The following is a 21,898-nucleotide window of genomic DNA, read 5'->3' as shown; positions in this document are numbered from 1 at the left end:
TGTGTGTGTGTGTGTGTGTGTGTGTGTGTGTGTGTGTGTGTGTGTGTGTGTGTGTGTGTGTGTGTGTGTGTGTGTGTGTGTGTTGTTCCACAGTCTGTCCACAGGGGGGAGCTCTTACCTTTTCCATTTCGTTGCACTGGGAGTTTCTAACACTGTAAAGTGGTTGTGCTGATGCACTGTCATCTATCTGATCCGTCTTTTTAATATTTATTTACATGTTTTCCTCATTGTTTACAGTCTGTAACAGGAGAATCTGTCTTTCTGCCTCAATTTCCCTGAGTCTTTCATTATTTTTCTGTTGTGTGTGTTTTACATAATCGCGCTCTTGTCCTTTGTTCTCGGTTTTAGAAGTTTCACTTGTTTTCTTTTTTATGCAAATCAATCAGCTCTCAACTCGTGGATGTGTCACTCTTTTGGGAGGTGGTAAAAATATGTTTCCTACCCTGAGGTGCTGAGTCTCTTCTCAATGTCATGTCTATCTCTGGGCTCGCCGTCCACTCCAGCACATTCATAATGTCGGTGGTTTGATCCCCGAGCCACCATTAACAGATCCAAGAAAACCAGGCCAATGTTAGAAATGTGAGGAAAGAAACAGCTTCCAAATGAAAGAATGATCAAAACATGGATTATTAAAGTCAGCCAGTTACCAAATGACATTTTGACAAAGAAACAGTCCAGCTTTTCAGATGTGGCCCTCGGCTCATGTGAGTTTCACAGTGTTGGTGTGGTGATATTTTCAGAGTTGTGAATGAGCTGACAGGAGTAAACAGTGTGTCGGTATCAATGAGAGGTGTCTGTGTGGGCTCTCGCTCTATCTCTCTCTCTCTGTGATGTTCAGCCAGCAGTGTCGCGGTGGTGCAGCGGGCGGCCGACCGCCCAGCGCCGCCTCAGGGACCTCTCGCTTTGTGTTTCAGTGTTAGCTCACTGATAGCCAGCCAGCTCGGTTCGACTCATTTGCCAGCTCAGATTTGGACCTCGGTCCCACGAGGGAAGAACTCGTATCTGAGGATCAACGATTCTCAGAGCAAAAATAAATAATTACAGTTCATAATTGAAAGAAGGCACTATGAAAATCATCAAAATGAATCTAAAAGAAGATTGAAAAAAAAAAGCCCACAGAACACATCAAAAACAGGAGAAAAGAAGCTGGTACATGGTGCAACAGCCCCTGTGGATGCACAGCTTCAAACAGCTCCACATATACATGCACGCTCCCCAGAGGAGAGGAGGCTGCATCCCGAGCCTTCAGAGCTCGACCTCGTCCTGCTGCATGTTCAGCCTGCATCGTGTGAGCGTCCAAGAAAAGCACTCTCACCTTGAAACTCAGTTATGCCAATAATTTCTATCAATTTCAGATGAAAATGGGCTCTTTTAATGACCATCGGAGGTCAGCTTGTGGGCCTCCTGTGGCCCATGGGCCACGAGTTGAAAATGTCAGAGGGCATATTGAGCTCCGTTCTAATTTACAAAGGATGACTCTTTTTAAATATTTCATGTTTGAAGCTTGTTTTGACAGATTCACTCTCCTCAATGTGTCTTTATGCTGATGACACTCCTCTAACAGTAAAGGGAGTTAACTTTTAACGCAGCACCCTCGGAGTTAGACACACTCCAGTAGTTTGGAGGTCAAATGTCATGTTCTTGGAAAGACAGTTACAATGTATTTCAGCTGAAGGGAATGACGAGTTCTGGGATTTCAGATTGGAAATCCGGCTCCGAATCTAGAAGAAAGACACACACATGCTAAAAAAAAATCCTCCAAACTGTGCTGAGCTAACATGCTCAGAACTAACATGAAGATAGATTACTGAGGTTTTTCAAATTTGATCAAGTTAATGATGTTGAGGGACCCGACAGTCCAGGTTCAGCGTGTATCACTTAAAAAGCTAGGACTGCTGCACTGTCAGTGTTTTCTCTCTAGTTATTTTTGGGTAGCTTGAGTTTTACTCTCCAGCAGAGGGAAAAACAGAAGCAGCTCTCCCTTCTTTTGGGGAGTTTCCATTAGCAGGCTGGTGGTCAGAAAAAAAAAAACATCCTTAAATTAGTCAAAAGGCCCAAGAAAGTGGAGATAGGCTAATTTTAATTGCTTCGTTGCATTCTTTTATATGTGGAATTCCTTGAGGAATATCGGAATAATTAGGGAACGTCGATGTTCTCCTTTGAGATGTCTTGTACTGCCTCAGGGAGCCTTCTTCCAATATTCTGACTTTCAAGGACTCCATAAAATCTCAAAATTTGACCACTGGGACTAAACAATCGTGTTGTTGAGCAGAAACTCGACCCAGTACCCGACGACACGCCAATCTGTCCTCTGTGCCAAACACGATAAACACCCTCCACGCTCAGTTTATTCCATGAACATCGTCAAACATTGCTAAAACCGGGTGTTACCGTGGAAGTGGGCTCTGGTCCGGAGACTCCTGTTTGCTGCTGGTTTCTTCTCCCCGTGTGATGTTTGATTCCAGCCGTGCGGGTCCTCCCAGGCCCTGCCGCCGCAGAGGACCAGAACTGAAGCGGGGACCTTCGGGCTCCTGCAGGCTGCAGCCCAGCGCTGCTCTGTGAGTGCATATCAAAGTGCTGTTGGATAATTGTCTTGTTCCTCTGTATCTGCAGCCATTCCTCTGGGACTGATCGTGGTTCCTGGCGACAGCGACTTGGAGACCTGCAGAGAGCACATCCAGCGTCTGCAAGAGGTAAGGAGGGGCCGGAGATGGAAAGGTCACGGTGCCGTGCCACTAAATGGGAAGAGAAAAGCAGCGGCGCAGAAAAAGTTCTCTCTAAAAGTTTCCATCGGGATAATGAAGCTGTGTGAATATGTGAGTGGGGCTTGGATTATTGGGGCACATCCAAAAACACAGGTAGTTCTAGTTAAGACGGCGCTCTGAAAAAAACTTCAGAAATGGAATCATGGTGAAATTTGCTTCGTCCCTAATAGACTTGTTCAGTTTGTTCTGTTGGTTCAGTTGCATGTTTTCTTCGTTTGGACCCACTGAAAGCTAGATTTACTTGGTTTTGGTCTTTCTTTGAATTTAGTTACTCCAGTCTTGTTTGTTTTCATGTTGACATGATGAAGTGAAATGTGGTCAATTAACGTGACGGACCGAATACATGGAGGCATAATTTATCACAGCTCAGTCAGGGCGTGGTGCAGCCCTGCAGAGTCTCTCCCATATCAGCTGGTGACTTTTCAGACATTTTTATTGTATTTTATGAGATTTTTAGCCTTTTGTTTCCCTTCAGTCCGGTCATCTCTTAGTCTGCTCAGTCTGATAGCAGAGCTTCTTTTCTCGTGTGTGATATTGTTAGAGAGACATATCCGACACATTGAGTCATTTCTAGAAATGTGTTTTTAATTTGAGGGTTTCTTTGTCTTTATTTCCAAGCAGTTATGACCATGAGTTAAAGGTAAAAGAAACCTCTGGGAAAAGAGTGGAGACGTGTGTGTGTGTGTGTGCGTGTGTGTGTGTCCGTTCTTTCCTACACTCTTTGTTCGTCTGCAGGACTTCTGCTCTGTCCATCTCTCCTCCCGAAGCGTGGGGCCACAGGTTGGTAGTTAGAGCTCTGTTTGTGGTGTGTTTGTTGCTTGGGCCCAGAGGCACATGGGAAACTAACGGGTGGGAAAATGTCTTTGGCTAATTGGCGTTGAGTCACTCGCGTTGTGTCGAATCTTCGTCAAAGCGGAGAACACTCCGGAGCAAAGGTCACGGCTGACGCTCGTCTTGCTCGTCCTGCTTTGGATCCACAAACGCTCTCCGCTCTAAACAGAACGGCTCCCACACAGGTAAACAGAAGAGAGTCTGTACTCCACAGGTTACACGGGCCATCATGTGGTCGGTTTCTGTTACGCAACACAACACAATACAACACACACAAATCAAACCTGCTCCAAACAGGTTAAAAAAATCCTCTTAGTCACTCCGAATCCTTTTTGGAAACTGACTTATGAGTGGATATGAAAGCAGCAGCAGAGCAACAGAAGGAAGCCGATCTGTGTTTGGATGTTCTATTAGAGAAGGCTTTAGTTTGATTTAAAATACACACCGAGTGTGGGCTGTGACTCCAGAGGTCCGGTTTACACACAGCGATGAGGTGAACACGGTTTCCTCCCTCACTTTCCGCCGAACGTGGACCTCTTTTACCTCTGAATAACTGACATTTTTAAGCATTCCGCCCTCTCCGCATCGTGTCTCCGTCGAATTCGCTGCAGGATGAGTTTCACTGTGGAAATTTCATCGTCCCAGAGCGGCGAGGGAAGGAAAAAATGGCTTTTAGACTTTGTCTTATGTGTCAGATGCTAAATATCACATGAGCTGTGCGGCTCGATTCATTACAGCTGTGTCATGCTGGATCATCTCCCTAATGGAGAACTTTGCTGGAAAGACTAAAAGGCCGCAGATAAATGAAGGCAGCACATGTCAGATGGAGGCTGAACCGAGCCGGACGGAGATCAGGAGCCGGGCGGATAATAACACACATGCAGGCAGATGAAGGGCGGCAGGGGAAACACCAAATATCCACATTCGTTTTAATGAGGCAGCAGAAAAGAAAAAAAAACACAAAAAATGCGGGCGTTTTGTGGTGAGAAAAAGGATTTGAAGGCCTGTCGTCAACAATGTGACCGCAGGGTTTTAAGGATTTGGAGGAAACCTCAAGCAGGTGATCCAAGAAGCTCAAACGCAGAATGACACAACATTTTGTTCATTTTCTTCACAAAACGAAGAAAAATCCTTAAAAAAAACCTGCATCTTTCACCATCTGACTTCATTCTCCGTGATCCAACTTTAATTTTGACAATCAGACTTTATAATCCTTCATCATTCTGTGCAATCAAGACGATTTCCTGACGATCTGCCTTAATTCTCCATCATCCGATGTTTTTCTCAATGATCTCACTTTATTCTTGATGATCAAACCTTCGTCTTCACCGTCAGATTTAACTTGGTTATCCTTCTTTATTCTTTAGGACAAAACATCTTACAACCCGAATCACTGAATTCTTTACAATTCCACTTTTTTCCTCAACACTCCAGCTATTTTTTTTCTATATCACTTCATTCTTGACGACCCAAGATAATTCACAAAGCTTCAGCTTTATAATTGACGCTCCAACTTCATTCTCGATGTTCCCGTTTTACTTTAGTAAGTTGTGGAGACTCGATTGTGAACGCTTGGACTTCATTCTGGATAGCCTCTTGACTCTAATCTCCACCAGGTGACTTCAGTGTTTTTATCTTTAATTTTCCAACTTCATTCTTGATCCGATGTTTCATAATATCAAATCCCCAGCCACATTCCAACATTGGAACCGTTTAAACTTTATCGAATTCGGCTTCTCTCTTTAAATTGAGTCTTTCCTCATTCTTTATTTGACATTAATGTTAAGTACTGGTTGGATCCTTTTTCTTTTCCATCCGTCTTGTAGCACAGTCACGTTAGCTTCCTCACGTGGAGCCGCTGTGCGTCGGACCGTCTCGGAGCACACGCACTTTGTTTCCCGACACTGTGGAAAGATAAAAGCACACATACAGTCAGTTTCCATAGAGATTAGTTCCCCCATGTGTCTGGGTGCTGTTGCATGATGCATGCTCTTGTCTGTGAGTTTCTGCATGTGTGGGTGACCTTGGTTAAGTGTATCGATTGCGTCTTCCTTCTGGTGTTCGATCTGTTTGTGCGCCGCCACGTGTCGGCGAGTTTCTCGTACTGTTGACGTACTGCTTGTCCTGTGATTCTCCGCTAATGAAACATTATTCATGTTTCCCTTATTGAATTAGACTTTCCGTTGAAGGAGAGTCTCTTTCAAGGCTCTGATCTCCTCCGACGAGGCCTGAGAACAAACAGTGCCTTGATAAAACAACACAGTCGGAGTGTTTGAAGAGTCTTTTTAGCGCCGCACAAACGCAAGAAGTCAAGAACAGTCAGAGGACCTAATTAGAAATGTTCTGAATAAAGCCCAGAAAGACTTTCACTTTTCAAATTGGCTCTTTGTTATAAAACAAGTCTTGATACTATTCTTGTAGTATTAAACTCCTCCACTGCTTACTTCGTACAATATTTAATTTTTAACCGTGTCCAGGAGCACAGAGAGTTGAAGACAGTCCCAGAGGGTGAGACCAGAACCGAAATGTGAAACGAGCAAAGGTCAGATCCACCAACTCATGAGACGAGACGGAGACTGAAACACTTCAGGAACAGCTGGACGCGTTCAGGAACATGCAAGACTTTAACTTTTCAACCTCGTTCAGGAGTTTGAGCCATTTCACCAGTTTGCATCTTTGATTTTGTGAATTCTAGCTGTTTTAACCAATTATCACCTCTTTCAGATCTTTTAGCAGATATTTAACAGCTCTAATTTTTTTTTACCCATCTTATTCATATTAACCTTAGCCACATTTAGTTTTTCCGTCTTTTATAGCTGTTTTAGTCCAAGCAGTTAATCTTGAATAAACTGTTTTATCGGTTTTACCTGTTTAATACTTCCCCCTCCCCCGGGAGTAACAAGGTTTCTCTTCTATTGTTCTGTTCAGACGTTTTAGCACACAGAAGGCATGTAAAGCTACGGGATAAAAAAACTCTCTTAAACTCTTAATTCAGGTTAACTTGAGCTTTCAACAAAATAATAATCTCTGCTAAAAATATTAAATGACTGAAGCTTGTTTCTTGTGTTACTTTTAGTTGAAGAACTCCAGCTCTCATAAAAGGTATTGACATTATGTATCCATCCTGAATAATGCATCATATTTGAGCCGGTCGGGATCAAGTCAGAAATATCTGATGGATTTTCTTTCCATATCAAATTGTGCGTCATGTTTTATATAAAAAGTTGGAGAAACGGTTTCTGTCTGTCCGCTGTGCGCAAAAACCAGAAAGTTTGTAAAGGAACGATCAGGCAGAACAAAAGTGAGCAGCATCATAAAATCAATAAATCTTCGCTGACAGACAGAGAAGCTCACACACACACACACACACACACACACACACACACACACACACACACACACACACACTTCGATGGGAAGAAGTCCAATCTGCAGAGTTTTGTCAAAACAAGTCTGTAAGGTATTTTTACAAGACTGAAAATGGATTTATAGAAAGTATGAGTGTAAAAATAATCCTGAGACGTGTTTCGTTCTCACTCAGGATTTCAGCTGTTTTGCCCTGTTTAGCTGAGACGTTTTAACCACTTGTCTCTGGACACTCAAAGACTGCAGTTTACAGTCTGATCCTGACAGAGAAAGACGCCTTCGGAATGTCTCGAACTCTATTTCTCGTCCCTGTTTGGAATCGCAGGGCTCTCTCATAAAAGCACAACCATGCAGCAAATGGAGCAAATGCATGTCGAATTGTGTTGGGAAAGGTCAAGATCACTTCACCGGAGTCTGTCCTTGAAAAGGTCATAATGAGATAAAGCAGACACGTGTCGCCTGCTGTGCTTTATCAGTTCATAAAGATGGAAAATGCTCCTTCGCTAATGTTTGAAACAGCCTTCGATGATCCTGTGAGTTCCACTGACTCCGTAAGGAAGATAAATGTATGCTTCATGCTTGTGAGCGCCATTGGGCTTGCAGGCAGCGTATTTCTGTGAAAGTCCAGCACCTCGTCTGGCACTCGTGTCAGGGTGACAGAACATGACATGCGGCAGGTTAAATCTCCTCAGCCGTTGACGGGCGGGGAAGAATAGAAACAGACATGCTGGGAGGAAAGGGGGGGAAAAAAAGAGAGAAAAGATCCTTGATAGCGACTCAGTGGAGCGGCGAGCAGGTGTCTGATCCCACAGGACTTGTTAAATGCTGTAGGGTCAGAGAATATCAACCAGTCCATTCATGATTCATGCTGAGCAGTAATGGAAAGAAGGGGCTCGTTAACCTGAGAAAATCTGAGAACATTGATGGATCCTGATTCCACTTCACTTCCTCTGCTTTCTGACGAACAGCTGAGGAAGGAAACAGATTCTCACTGGTCGGGAAATGAACCGACGTACCGATCTCCTAATTTAGAATCTGAACGTTCGGCTTCATGCTGAGTTGAAAAAGGGTTACGTTATTATGGGAGATCCTAGATCAGGGACCTTCAGAATAATAGACATATATTGATTAAAATCATTAGGTTAGAGACATTTCCTGCCCTGAAGGACATATGAGGCCGTCTAATCAAGTTAAATCCGTTTGTGAAATGCGTCCTAATTCTACAGCGTGGAGAACGGCTGTAAGTAAGAAAGTAATCCTTTAATTTAAAAGCATGTTGTTAAAACTAAAGGTGGTGTGAGTGCAGCACGTCAGCAACATACTGGAAACAACAACAACGCTCTGATCTGCTGATATGAAGCTCTCCATCTTCCTTCAGGATCTAGCAGACCCACACTAGCTCCATACATGTTGTATTTAACACAGCTATCCTAATTTCATATCGGTTCCATCAGTGATAAGAAGGAGATAGCTCCTGACTTGTTGTCAGAGTTTGTGTTGCGTAGCAACCGGAGCGATGAACGCCTGTTTGATCTAGGGCTCCGCCACGCTGACGATGCTCTCCGGTGCCGTTTGTGATCGAACAGGAAGAAAACAGCTCATCTCTCGTTATTGCCTTTGGTTTATTGCATGATATTCAGGACATTAGAATGTCTTCCATGAACAGCCTGGCGCTCGGTGTTTGTGCCAGGAGGCGGCGCTGCGGTTCAGCCTGTGGTGCAGGAGCGTGAGCTGAAAAGACACTCCATCCTGCATTACTGAGCCCTGCCACTAGGCGGCGGAGGGAGTCTCGTTCTCAAACAGCTAATATAGCTAAAACTGCGGCTCCCCTTGCAGAGCTGAGCGAAAATGGCTAAAACAATTAAAATTAATGCCTTCTCGAAACAAGTTACTATAGTTTTAATATCTGTTAAAACTATTTGAACTGTTTCGCTCTGTGAAAACTTCAATTTTGATGAAACGCTGATTAAAATGCAATGTTAAAGGGGACGTTGATCGGCCGGTTTTGCTCATTCGTATTTAATTTCTAGCCCCCCCTAGAAGACCTATACAGGATAAACGGCACTGAAAGCTTCTTAGATTTGTGTCTTTTACTGCGCTGCTTCCCTGCTTTTCCTCCTTCCTCCGAAAACACTCTGTTCAGTTGACTCCATCCCAGTCTCATCAATGTGCACATCCCACTCGCTGTGATTGGTCACACCCACTTTGCCGATACGGAAGTGGAGATAACTGTTGCCATAACAGCTGTTTGTGAAATGGCACATTCTTCAGAAATCCCGCCTTAACTTTTGAACATATTGTGCCTCTTTTGTGTAATCACTTCCATTTAATTTCGCGTTGCGTTCAAGGACCTCCTCGGCGGTGTGGCGCATTCAAAGACAGTTGGTGACAACTGCTGGGTCTCCTCTGTGACTCAGACGTGTAAACAGCTGATTGTAAAAATATTTATTTGCGCCTACAGTGTTTCCTGCAGGATTAAAGTTTAGCCAGGGGGGAACGTGCGTTGCCGAGCGGGGGGAGCGATGCCGAGCAGCGCGCTGCTCACACGGAGTGTCCAAGCGGCCGCTGCTGCTGCTCCGCGGTGCGGCGCAATTTTTTTATTTATTTTTTCCCTGTCCGTTGTCCGGGTGCTGCAGAATTTAGCGCGAGCGGGGCGCCCGGACTGAAAAGGTCTGGCAGAAACCCTTATGGGATGATTGTATTTTCACTGACCTGCTGCAGTGACGCTGCTCTGATAATAAACATGCTACGTCTTGGTGTAGCATACGATGTGCTATTATGCTAGGATAACTCCGATGCACAACAGACATGCTGCACTATGTTTTCGTTTCAACTTGTAGTGATCCCACACTTTGCGTCCCAAAACGCTTACTATTATTATTATTATTATTATTATTATTATTATTATTATTATTATTATTATGATAGAAAACATTCACCCGCTTGCCCGTGTGGCAGATAACCCTGCTATTTACTCGCCAAACAGAAAATTCATCTGCAGTTTGGCTGTTAATTTCGGACGTTCGTGGTAATTGTAACTTTTTTGCGCTATTCCCCTATCAGCTGATGATTTCTTCGAGCACCCAACCTTACCATCTAAAATAACTTTTATAGCTAACACAAAATAAACACAGGACACTGAAAAGTAATAACTTACCGCTTGCAAAACAGTGCCGTGCAAAATGCCATCTTTGTCTTCTTCTGACCCGGAAAAAGAAATAATTTCCACTGCTGCCTGGCCGATTTCGTCTTCAGGAAAGCCAAAGAAAACGGCCTTTCCAGGATATCCAAATAAACATTTTCTGGGAGCCATGTTCTCTGGATCTAACACCAACACTCACACCAGGCACAGAGAAGGCAGGGCCGAGGCTGAGCATGACCATATAAGGAAGCCCGGATCACATCTACGTCACAACGGTCCCGGCTTGAAAAAAACTCAGTGAAACAGAGCGTTCACAGCCTGGCAGGACTGTTTTTAGGGCTTGCGGGCAAAGACATGAACTGCATTACTCGACACTTTGGTGTCATTTCACATTGGTATCAGACTATTTAATAGTGTTTACAGGTTTAAAAAAGAGTTTCACTGATCAACGTCCCCTTTAATATGTGGCTAAAAGAAGTTGCTGAAATTGAAAATGTCCGGCCAGCCTGGCCGGCCTGAAGATCTCCGGAGACTCCGTGGAGCAAGCTCCGGGTCGTTTACCCACCTCGGCCCCGACTCGGACCAACTCGGCCCTGGAAGTCACCCGCGCGACGCGACAGCCGAGGCCCAGCCAAAGTGCCTCTCTGCTGGGGAGAGGAGCTCCGCGAAGTTCCCATCCGAGCTAATTGTGGCTAAGTTAGTGAAAACTGTCAGCTCATCAGCTGAGCTGACCCACCTGAAGACGGTAGACGAGCTGACTTTAAAATAACACTGGCGATGGATGAAAAAATATAGCCGAAATGAGTGACTTGGCAGAGATTATGTCCCGCGCTGAAGCTCCCTTGCTGTGGCCCCCGCTAAGTGCGGCTAAATCGGTTGGATCTAAATAACTTCTGAAGGACTCTGTGCTGCACATTGTTTGTCTGAGTGAGTATATGAGCATGCACACACCTAGAAATAAGGTCCAGATGTCAAAAAACCGAAGTTGCCCTTTAACTTGAGAAAGATTATGGAATAGCTTCTTTTCACCTCTTTCAACGTCGTCCATTGATCTGGCTCTTTTGTCTCCATGGACAGAACAGAAAGAAGTGTTTAGAAATTCGTCACCGCGCTGCGGTTCTCTGACCTTGATGGGTATTAGCGCTGCGTTAGTTGACTTAGATGTTATTGATCAGGTTAAAAATCTGTTAAAGAGAGCTAAAATTCTTAGATTACTGATTGATATGTGGAGTGAGTCAGTGCACCACCCTGTGGCTCAAAGTGGAATCACAAACTGAAATGTGTTGATTCTGCAGATGTTATCAGAATACATGTCTTATTTTAAATATTTAGAATGCAAAAGTGGTGCATCATCGCAGTTTGTGCAACCAGAAACATATTTAGAGGTTGTTTCAGATGTAAAACAGTTCACACTGCACCGTTAAACCGGTAAACTAAGGCTAAATCACATAAGCGTAAACAGTTGAGATAATAACCGTAAACAATAAGCATAAACAGTTGAGATAATTCACCGTAAGGCCTGGACTGTTCTATGTTAAGTGTGCTGAGATAAGTATTGTGAATCAAAAACAATGTAAATAAACAGAAGAAAGGTGAGTTGACAAGCTGTGCTCTGATTGGCCGATCCCGTCTCCTTCCCGCCAAATCTTCTTCTATGAAATCCTCCGTGCGCTCCCTTTTTATCAGCCTTCTTGGAGCTTCCAGAATGAGGGAGACGGAGTGAATGAAGACGTGACGGGAGCGAGTGGAGCGCTTTATCTGGTGTTTGTAGGTTTTCTGTAAAAGCCTGCAGGCGGCTCAGTCAGCACGAGGCTGCCGCAGACCTGACAGCGGGATTAGATAAGTCGAGACAAACGAAGAAGGCGAGTAGGAGAGGTGTTTACTTCAGCCTTTCTGTCACCGCCTGCATGAAAGGAGAATAACTTTCTTTGGATTGTTCTTCTTCTGTCACATTGTGGGGAAGGTGGCGGTTTTATTTCCACAGCTCTGTCGCTCTGAAGTCACAAACAGCTTCCAACGTATTCACTTTACACCCTCTTCAGTATTCAGTGAGCGGAGATCGAGAGATCGTACCTTCACATTACTGAAACAGAGCTCCTGAAAGAGAAAGCTGACAGAGATTTTTTTGTTTAGTTGTGAATTTATTGCATAAATAGCTCACTTCTTCTGTCATTAATTTATTTTGCTCAGATTTTTTTCTTTTTTAGCCAGATGCCATAATTAAAATTCAGTTTGTTTATATGTGTGTAGAAAAATCTGACAAAATCATGGACTTTTCAAAGATATCCAAGTATCTGAAATGCAAATGTAGCAAACAGCAGAACATCATTGCTGCAGTCTCTAATTTTTATCAACCGAACCTCTAAAAAGAATAGATCTGTCAGTTGACACCACACCATATGTTGCAAGAGAAACTTTTCAAAATGCAATTTCTGTGTTTAGTATGTGAAATAAGTGAAAACCGAAACGCACAACAACACAGGAGCTCAGAAAAATCCTGCAGAAGTGAGAAGTCAGCCGGAGTTAACGGTCTGCAAAGTTTGACAGCAGCACAGTGATGTAGGAGGATCTGTTCTTCTTTACTAACTTTTGTCCTTGATGTGTGGCCAGTCAGCAGCCTTTGGTCTGAACATCTGAGAGGTCTGACAGTGTTTTACGGGGGCAACAGTTCGCACATCGAGCCACACAAGCTCCGGACGCCGGGTAAACAAAGAGCCAGATTTGAAGATTAGCGCGCAGCCGACGGCGGAGCGGGATCCTCGCGAACACGCCGTCTGTTTCTCGTCTCGTTAAAAGTCCTGCTGCAGCTTCTGGAACTAATTGGAAAGTGGATGAAACAAAGTGGTAGGAAAGCTTCCTGTAACGAGGAGGAGAACATGGAGGTGTGGCGGCGTTCGTCTGGCCACTGACACACAACAAGTTCCCGACAGGTCCATGTGACCGACGGCGAAACTTCCAGAAGGTGAAAATGATGTGATGGGAGAACAAGGCTGCTTACTGTCAGTTTAACCTGCATTCTATAGCAAACTCACTTCTCACAATGTTTTTTTATGATTTAAGTTTTAGCTTTATTTTAAAAATTCTCATCAAAAAAAAAAATTTATTTAAAAAAATATCAGCTCAGTTTTTCTGAACAAAGATTTTTTTATTATTTTTTTTCATGTAAATTCAGTGTATTCGCCATGATTTGATACTGAACGTTAGGGACATCTCCCTGACCCCCCCTGGAACCTCATGTACCTCCTAAATCCCCACACAGCCATCAGGTGGATCTCAGAGTCTTCCGTCACTCCCATGAACAGCCTCTCCATCGTAGGAAGGATTTCTGACATTTCTCTCTTGGCTTCAGACTCCGGGATTTGTTGTCAGGTCTTTGCAGCCTTAACTAAACCCGTACGCTCGCTCAGACCTGAGTCCTAGTCGGATAAATCACTTCAAGAACTCAGTGTTTCACCATTTCATTACATTAAAATGTGTAATTGAAATAATTGAAGCTGTTTGAAGCGTTTGAAGGATGTTCATTCTCCTTCGATCACTCACATCAAGCCAAACTGTCCGTCCTGTCCATGTTTTCGCCTGCTTCTGCAGAGATAGGGATCAGTCTCTGTTATCTCCTGCTCTGCACTGTCATCTGTCTCTGTTTGTTGCAGGAGGAGGCAGCCAAAGAGCCAAAGATTGTTTCCTCGCAGAGATTATCTCCAAAGTGGTGTTTCCTCGACTGTAAGTACATCACGTCGCGTCGTTTAGCGTCCGTCACCTGGAATCCCGTCACCCTGGAGCTGAATCAGAAGTGAAATGAAGGAGTTTCCTTCACTTTGAGCGTTAAAACAGCTCGTCATGGTGGATTCCAGCTCATTCAGGTTCCTTGAACATCTTCAGAACGCACTCTGACGTCTTTGCTTAAAACTGAAGGAAACATCTGGGCTTGTCGTTATCGGTTAGTACGCCATCACTTCAGGTCCAAGCCGCTCCAGATCAGACTGACACCCCCCCCACCTCACAGAGCTCCAAACATATTGTGCCCCCCGACCCCCCGACTCTCAGGCTGCTCATTCTGTCTAACTCCATGTGGTCAGGTTTGGGTGTAATGTCCAAATCTTGGATACTTTCCCCTTATGAGGTATTCTGTAATCGTCCTTGACTTTCGGTCCTCTTGTCCTGGTTTAAAGATTTTAATCTGACCAAAATGTATCAATGGATCGATCAACAGGTTGATCAGACACTGACAATGTAAAAATGAAAGACAGCCAGTTTTAGGTGTTGATTTAACCAGAGCATTGTTATAGACAATGATCTGCCCTGATGTTGGAGCCAGAGGCCTCGTGGAGGCTGTGGGTCGACGGTTCAGAACCGTTTCTGCAGAAAAAGACGGAAAATCTTCTGCGACTCGCAGGATTTTTATTCCACCTCATTCATGTCGGGTCATTTTGTTTGGCTTCCAAAACATCCTACTCCTCCTCCTACTCCCTCGAGTCCAAATCACCACGACCGACCTCCACACCACAAGGACACCACACACCTGTAACGCCACACACACACACACACACACACACACACACACACACACACACACACACACTTCCTGTGGCACTGCTTCCTTCAGATCACATCCAGCAGAGTTTCGTCACACACTGTTTATTGTTGAATGTCATGAATATTAATCTCACTGTGCAGCGAACCAAAAATATCACAGAGGAAAAAGCTGGCTTCTTACACAATGTGCAACATGCGTGTGAGCACACACACACACACACACACACACACACACACACACACACACACACACACACACACACACACACACACACACACACACACACACACACACACACACACACACCTCTGCCTGGGTAGAGTCCTGGTGGAATTTAGCAGAGAAAAGCTGGAAGAGAAAGAGGAGGACACGGGAAACAGTGGTGAGAGAGAGAGTGAGCAGTGATGTTACCACACTGTGAATAAATAATTCTTTATCTGGAAATAGACGTGAGCCTTCACAACCATGTGAAACGATCACGCAGGCTGCCGTGGAGTTATCTAAGACAAACTCCCGTCGACAAGAAAGGGATAAAAACACACTGTGAGCCCTTTTGTTGGTGTCCGTTCAATCACGATGTGGAGAATAAAATGTAAGCATCACATAAACAGACTTAATAACAGCTGACAATAACAGACTGTTGATGAAAGAAGGAGCTTTACCAAAGAAATGCAAAAACTCAAGCAGAGCTCGTGTTCCAGCTGCCTGTGCTCTGCTCAGAAATGGTAAATATCTAAATGTTGCCCTTTTAATCTGTGTTTTACTGCCTGCTGATGTCTAAATTACCTCTCAAGGATGATAAAATTCTGGAAACAGCCCAAACTGAGCAAAGTTTGTAAGTGTAAAAAGGTAATATGCTGTCGTTTGACTAATCCGACCCCTTCGAGATGAAGTATGTAACACAGAAAAGTTAAAATGTAGTTCCGCTTCCTCAACATTTATCGTCAACATTTGGACATATCTTAAAATGAGAAAGTGCTTTTCCTTCCATTTTTTTTTTATATCTAAATGTAGCCATTTAAGACTGTTGTGAAGCATCATCTCTGAAAGGTAGTGAAAATATTAAAGCATGCTCTGCCAGTCAGGGTTGAAAAGTCTCCTGTTAATTCCTGTCTGGAACATTAATTGAGCGTTAAGAAAAAAAAAGGAAATAAGCCAAACTAGAGCATCGTCATTAAAAACACGTAGTGCAAAGGTGAGCTAATTAAAACCGGATGAAAACACAGCTGCAGACTGACAGTTACACACTCACACTGTGTGTGTGTGTGTGTGTGTGTGTGTGTGTGTGTGGAAAAAGATGCCTTCTTTTTCAGTGGCATTGCCAGGTCTTGTTACTCTCCAGGGAGGAGGCAACACACACACACATACACACTCACACGATGAAAAGCTCCAAGTTTCACCTGAAACTGGGAGAAGTTGTGTTAAAGACACACTGTAACGGTTGTTCTGATTTTTCTGACACTTCCTGTGGTTGTTTTGTTCTGCAGCGACGACAGCCGATCGTTTCTACAGGATAGACAGAGCACAGGTGAGTGCGCCTTCACTCCGTCACCCTCAGACCCCCCGCTGAGCACAGGCGACATCAGAAACGACAGATTCGGCTCAGTTGGCGTGTATTAGCTGGATAAGCATTCGGTGGTTATGTAAGAGCGGTTTCAGATCCCTTGATCTCACTGGAAACTGCTCCGTCTGCCCTGTGTGCTGTTTTCCACATGATATTTATGGTCTTAATGAGCCGCCTCGCAGCTACAGCCTCATGTTTGTAGCCCGAGGGTCGAACCCTCTGACACCGAAATTCAGCTAGCCAATATTGACTGTCGGTGACATAAATGTTTATACAAGCAGTTTTACAAACACGCAGTGGTCCACAGTTTGAGTTGTGGATGGGGAAAAGGAGACACACTGAAAACTTTCAGTGTCGGGAAGACCGGTGCTTTCACTGTGGGAGGATATCGAAACCGCCGAACCTGATCCCAAAACGTCCGTTCAGTTTAGTCCAGACTTGTCCTGGTCGAGCCGGAGCTGATCCCAGATCTCTTACTCCTGTTCCGTTACCTTTCGCTCTTGACATCAGACTCTTGACAAGTGTTTCACGCACCACAGAGACAAACGCGTCTCCTGGTCCACCGTCTTCTGCGTCTTGTAATGTTGAGTTAAGAGGCGGGCTGCCGGTCGCTCTGCTCCTTTTCCGTCCACCTCTCTCTGGCCTCATTCTGATCTTTGTTCTGAGCATCGGCTCCAGCTGAAGGCAACTCCAAGAGATCAAGAGATCATCAAAAATGCACTGGATGCTCAGCAGCGCAGTCGCTCGGGAAATTCTTCTCACTGTCGCTCTCTGCTCAGTTACTCAAAGAACCGGAGCTTTATATCTTCTGAATGCTCTCAGATATTCTCGTTACATGGTTTTTTATTATATTCGCCACAAATTATGTCTAATACACATAGAGGACAGCTATTTTAAAGCCTTTTCTGTGAGCCGGCATGAATAGACTGAGCCACACTCTGAGATTTATTCTTCTTCCTGCTGACTTCTGGGCTGTAAATTGTCCCACAGCTTTGGAATGAGCCCACAGAGATCCATTAAAATGTGTGGCTTGATCAAAATAGTGTGCTCTGAGTTTTGGTCGTGGCTTGTCAAACAGTGTTCATGAAAGTTACAACAAACTGATTAGTTTCTGCGTACACACTGTGGGAAATTTCCAAGATGTGAGAGGAGCAGTCAGTCTTTTGGAACTAAATTTCGCAGCGTCTCAGGAGAAACAAAAAAAAAAATCCAAGTTTAAACATTTTTTTCTTTTGCTAAAATAGTGCGTTTGCAGAATCTTCTTCTAATCTGGTGTAAGCCGGAGTGATTTTACCTAATTGGGTTTTCATTGATGATTATTCCAACATGATCAAATGTCTCCAAATAGACTGTTGTTTTGTGTTTTTTTTTTTTTTTTTTTGGTTTTGTGATCTGATAATTGTGCACCTTCAGGAAACTTTCCAAAGAAGCAAGTCCTGTTTTTAATGACCTTCCCTTTCAACTTTGACTTTTCAGGAACATCTCAACTACGTATCGGAGATCTCCCAGGAGGAGATCTTCATCCTGGACCCTGAAATGGTCATTACCATGACAGTCGGAACGTCTCCCTCAGCCGTGCCTGACCTGGTCGACCCCGCCACCTCCAGCCGGGAGAACAGCAGGTAAGATCAGCCACTGGCTCACAGATAACCGCCTCGGCCGCTAACTAGCCCGAGCTGTCACTTAAAGCCGGGACGGTACACCCACAGCCGTGCCGGGTTCATTTTCCCGTCTCTATCTGACGGCCATCAAGCACGTCTACGACTTTACAGAGAAAATCCGGTTTTCCAGAAGCGATCCTTCACTCCTCCACACAAACGTGTAATCCTCCAAACAGATAGGAAATCACCCGTCTTCACAGTCTGTGAAGATTTGACAGATATCTACAGAAAGTGGGCCACATGCTGCACGGCTCAAACTTCTGGAAGCAAAGCTAATGAAAAAGATGACTGCACATCAGAATAACAAACCCTGCTGACAAATTAAAGTTACATGACGAGTAAATATATTCACCCACACGTTTCCACAGCGGAGAGACTGAACAGCTTCACAGGCTCTTAAAAAGTGGCACATTTTCCTGGATTTTTGTCTGCTTCGCACCGTGGTAAAGAGGCAGCATCTGAGAGCTCTTTTTGATGGTCCTTGAATACAATAGAAGCGGCTCGCCTTAGTCCAAGAACTGAAAAAGAGACAAAATTGATCCAAATTCGAGGCTGAACGGTTTGCAAATACCACTACGGAAAAACCCCCACAGTCAAAAAGCAGCTGTACCTCTGTGTGCTTTATTTTCACATGATTCAAGACCAAACTAGAGCAAGGTCAAATGAGAACAGGCAGATTGTTTTAGAACTGTGGGGGTATCATTTGGTCTTTTGTTCTTTGCTATGTTTTTCTGTTCGGATCGTCTTTCTCAGCCTCATGGTAAAGAGACAGGATCCCGAGGGATCCTGTTCAAATGCAGAAGTTCATTACTTCCTGATAATGTGACAAGCAGTCCCCCACAGTTCCAACTAACCCACTTTGTAACTAACATTAATCAAGAAAACAAAAGCAAAAACATAATTTCCGAAACAGGAAACAGTCGGTTATAGGTCTATGAATAATTAAAGATTCTGATCCAACAGTTTTCCAATCAAAACCCCCCTGAGTGCTGAAAATATTGCTGGAAAAACACTTGATATTTGTTGATTAATTGTTTTGAGGATGCAGAATCCAGAGTGGCTTAGTCATCTGTTCGCTGTAAAAGAAAGCCATTGTCGCTTGGTGTCTCATGGTGGACCAAGCAGTCCTCCATAGTTCCAAATAATTCCCTAAATCACGCTGTGTGACTTCATCCTCTCTGGGTTGTCTTCAGGGACAAAGACGTCTTTGCCTTCCCTGTTTCTACTTCTTCTTTACCTTCATCTTCTACTCAGAGGTAAACGTGTGTGTGTGTGTGTGTGTGTGTGTGTGTGTGTGTGTGTGTGTGTGTGTGTGTGTGTGTGTGTGTGTGTGTGTGTGTGTGTGTGTGTGTGTGTGTGTGTGTGTGTGTGTGTGTGTGTGTGTGTGTGTGTGTGTGTGTGTGTGTGTGTGTGTGTGTGTGTGTGTGTGTGTGTGTGTGTGTTATTGTGTGCATGAATAATGTTGTTTTTGCTGTGAAAAGGCAGCGTCCCGCTCACGTTAGCCCTGTCTGTGGGCGTGTGTAACTGTGGAAAACACACATTTTCCCTCTTTTTTTCAGTCTTTTTGAACATATTTGCACAGACACAGCTGAATTTCTCACCTACAGGAACCCGCTAAAGAAACAGAGCCCGATCAGGAGAATCATCTCCTCACTTTTTACTGGGCTTTAAAGGTTTCCACGCATCCTTCGCTCGTCCCAAACTGTCACACCTGACTTTAAAGAGTGTTTGAGGAGATCGGCACGCCGTCAGTCCGCGTCTTTGTCAAAGTGTCCCGGCGCAGCCCGCGGGTCTGTTTCAGCTCTGCCCGCTGAAAAACTACTTCTCGCTGCAGAAACAAGCTCCAAGTTCCAAAACACCTTTTGAAATACAGACGAGAAACAGGTTTTCTACATTTTAAAGTTCCATTGTTGAAGTTTGAAGTTAAAAAACTGGAAGTATTTTACAGTTTGATCAACTTCGGTTTGTTTCAGTGGTTTTCAGGGTCCAGCAGTTCTTCGTTCTGCGGCGTGGAGGTTTGAAGGTTGGGATGTTTGGTCCCGGCTGGAGCCGGAGACGTGCTGCTAATTGGTGACTGTAATGAAGTTGTGTGCAGCGGAGAGTCGTCTGGCTGCTCTTTTCTTCGGGCGCTTCTCATTAGAGTCCGTCTGTTTGACGGCCATTACTGCTCTCTGAAGGAAACTAATCAAATATCAGAGGCAGCAGAGGAGCCGCTGCTGGACTCAACAATTCACAGGTCTGCAGCTTCTGTTTTACATACTTTAACTTCAGTATATTTTTACTTGTAATATCGGCCCAGCTTTGAGACAAATACTGTGCACTTAATTAAAATGAATGAATCCATTTCTTTGGAATATTAATTTATTCTCAATCCCAGGATGTTGACAGTTCATCTGCGTTCATTAAGTTCCAGCTCTTGAAAAATATTCTTGGCTTGAATTCCACACTTTCAACTCTATTAATGTTCAGACTTGAATGCAATATTTTCAGTTAATATTTTTTCACTCACAAATTTTCTTAGTTTTTAAAGACATGTCTTTCTTAATTCTCAAATTAGTTTTTTTTGTAAATTTGTTTGTTTTAAGATTTTAAATTTATATTTATTTCTTGTATTTATTCTTATTACATATTATCAGTTTTTACTTTTGAAGTATTTTAACTCATTTCAACTACGAATTTGATCTTTTTTGCAGTCTTTTCATAATTCATTCTTTTTCATTATTTGAATTTATTTTAATTTTTTTAGTGCTTTAATAAAAAAGTAGAAATATTTTTAAAAACTGAATGTAAAGTTGCTTCAAAGGTGCATTAAGGAGTTTGCACGTTTTATGCGAAACAACGGCCCCTGCAGGCCTTGTCCGCAATTGCAGCTTAGTGAAACACTCGTGCCTGTGGCTTGCGTCCATGTACGTGCACGGAAGAGGGGAACTCTTTCCTTGCTCTTTTAGTAGCGCTCGAGTAAAATTTAAGTTTCTTTTGCCTGGTGGGGTCTGAGCTGGAGTTGTGGCAGTGCTCGAAGCTAGTCTTTTCTTATTTTCTGGAAGCTCCATCCTCAATACTGCTCAGTTGCTACTCGTTAAGCATCTGGCAGGGTAATGGTGGACAAAACGAAACCTAAGGAAATCAGGCCAGTGTTGTCGTGCATTACGTCACATTCTCTCAAATTCTCAGCAAAAAAAATTCTGGTGTTGGACCGGCACTGCTACTTTCAAGTGACAATTTAGCACTGTTAGCGGTACTTATAATTAATATGTCAGGGCACATTGTACACATCATTGGATATTTGTAACATATGTATGGTGGAAAATAAGTATTATTAAAGTTGAAAAACTCCTTAATGCACCTTTAACAAAATTTTGTAAAGTCACTTTGTTGTATTTAAGATAAGAACAAACTGTTGTAAGAATCTTAGAGGAATTTAATTAATTAGCCTTGTGATACCACTTTAAACCACAAGGTGGAGTGGTGGGTTAGTTTTCCTCCACAGTGACTCGACGCTGCCTCCCAGAGGACAATCACGGCGTCACATAAATCCGACGAGCTGCCACTTTTAGCCATTTATTGTTTAGAAAACAATGAAGCAGAAAGTGTTAAGTGGTGTTTAGAAGCAGCAGCTGCCGAGCTGTTGGTGTGAAACGCGTAAAGATTAACAGATTAGCATACGTAACAGAAGCAGGGAATAAATAAAGTAACAGGTACAATGTGAGTAAAGGCAGAGCAACCTGCTGATCCTGACTACACTTCCCTTTGGCTAAGTGTGTGTGTGTGTGTGTGTGTGTGTGTGTGTGTGTGTGTGTGTGTGTGTGTGTGTGTGTGTGTGTGTGTGTGTGTGTGTGTGTGTGTGTGTGTGTGTGTGTGTGTGTGTGTGTGTGTGTGTGTGTGTGTGTGTGTGTGTTGGCGGGCTGATTTGCAATGCTGAGTGCACTGAGTGGGAGGATGAGGAGGAGAGATGAGACCGAGAGGCAGGGGCAGAGAGACGGCTTTAGGATGGAGAGAGAGATGTAATGCATGTCAGAGCACTCCAGAGTCACACCA

General features: G+C 43.8%; 1 protein-coding gene across 6 annotated transcripts in view; it reads left to right on the top strand.

Annotated features, from left to right (window-relative positions):
• LOC115383783 (diacylglycerol kinase zeta-like) overlaps positions 1–21,898 on the top strand; it is a 59,657-nt gene that overhangs the window by 27,365 nt on the left and 10,394 nt on the right. For 4 of the 6 annotated variants that reach the window (XM_030085964.1, XM_030085961.1, XM_030085967.1 and 1 more), the window contains 5 exons: positions 2,614–2,693; positions 3,501–3,545; positions 13,755–13,824; positions 16,126–16,166; positions 17,679–17,824. In XM_030085964.1, coding sequence (XP_029941824.1) covers positions 2,614–2,693; positions 3,501–3,545; positions 13,755–13,824; positions 16,126–16,166; positions 17,679–17,824 — 382 coding nt within the window. The remainder of the gene's footprint in view (positions 1–2,613; positions 2,694–3,500; positions 3,546–13,754; positions 13,825–16,125; positions 16,167–17,678; positions 17,825–21,898) is intronic. The other 2 variants (XM_030085965.1, XM_030085962.1) reach the window with 1 other exon arrangement.

This window comes from Salarias fasciatus (genome assembly GCF_902148845.1).
Source record: "Salarias fasciatus chromosome 23 unlocalized genomic scaffold, fSalaFa1.1 super_scaffold_20, whole genome shotgun sequence".
Classification (NCBI taxonomy): Eukaryota; Metazoa; Chordata; class Actinopteri; order Blenniiformes; family Blenniidae; genus Salarias; species Salarias fasciatus.
The sequence above is the reverse complement of the archived record's forward strand: the minus strand, read 5'-3'. Positions and strand labels throughout refer to the sequence as shown.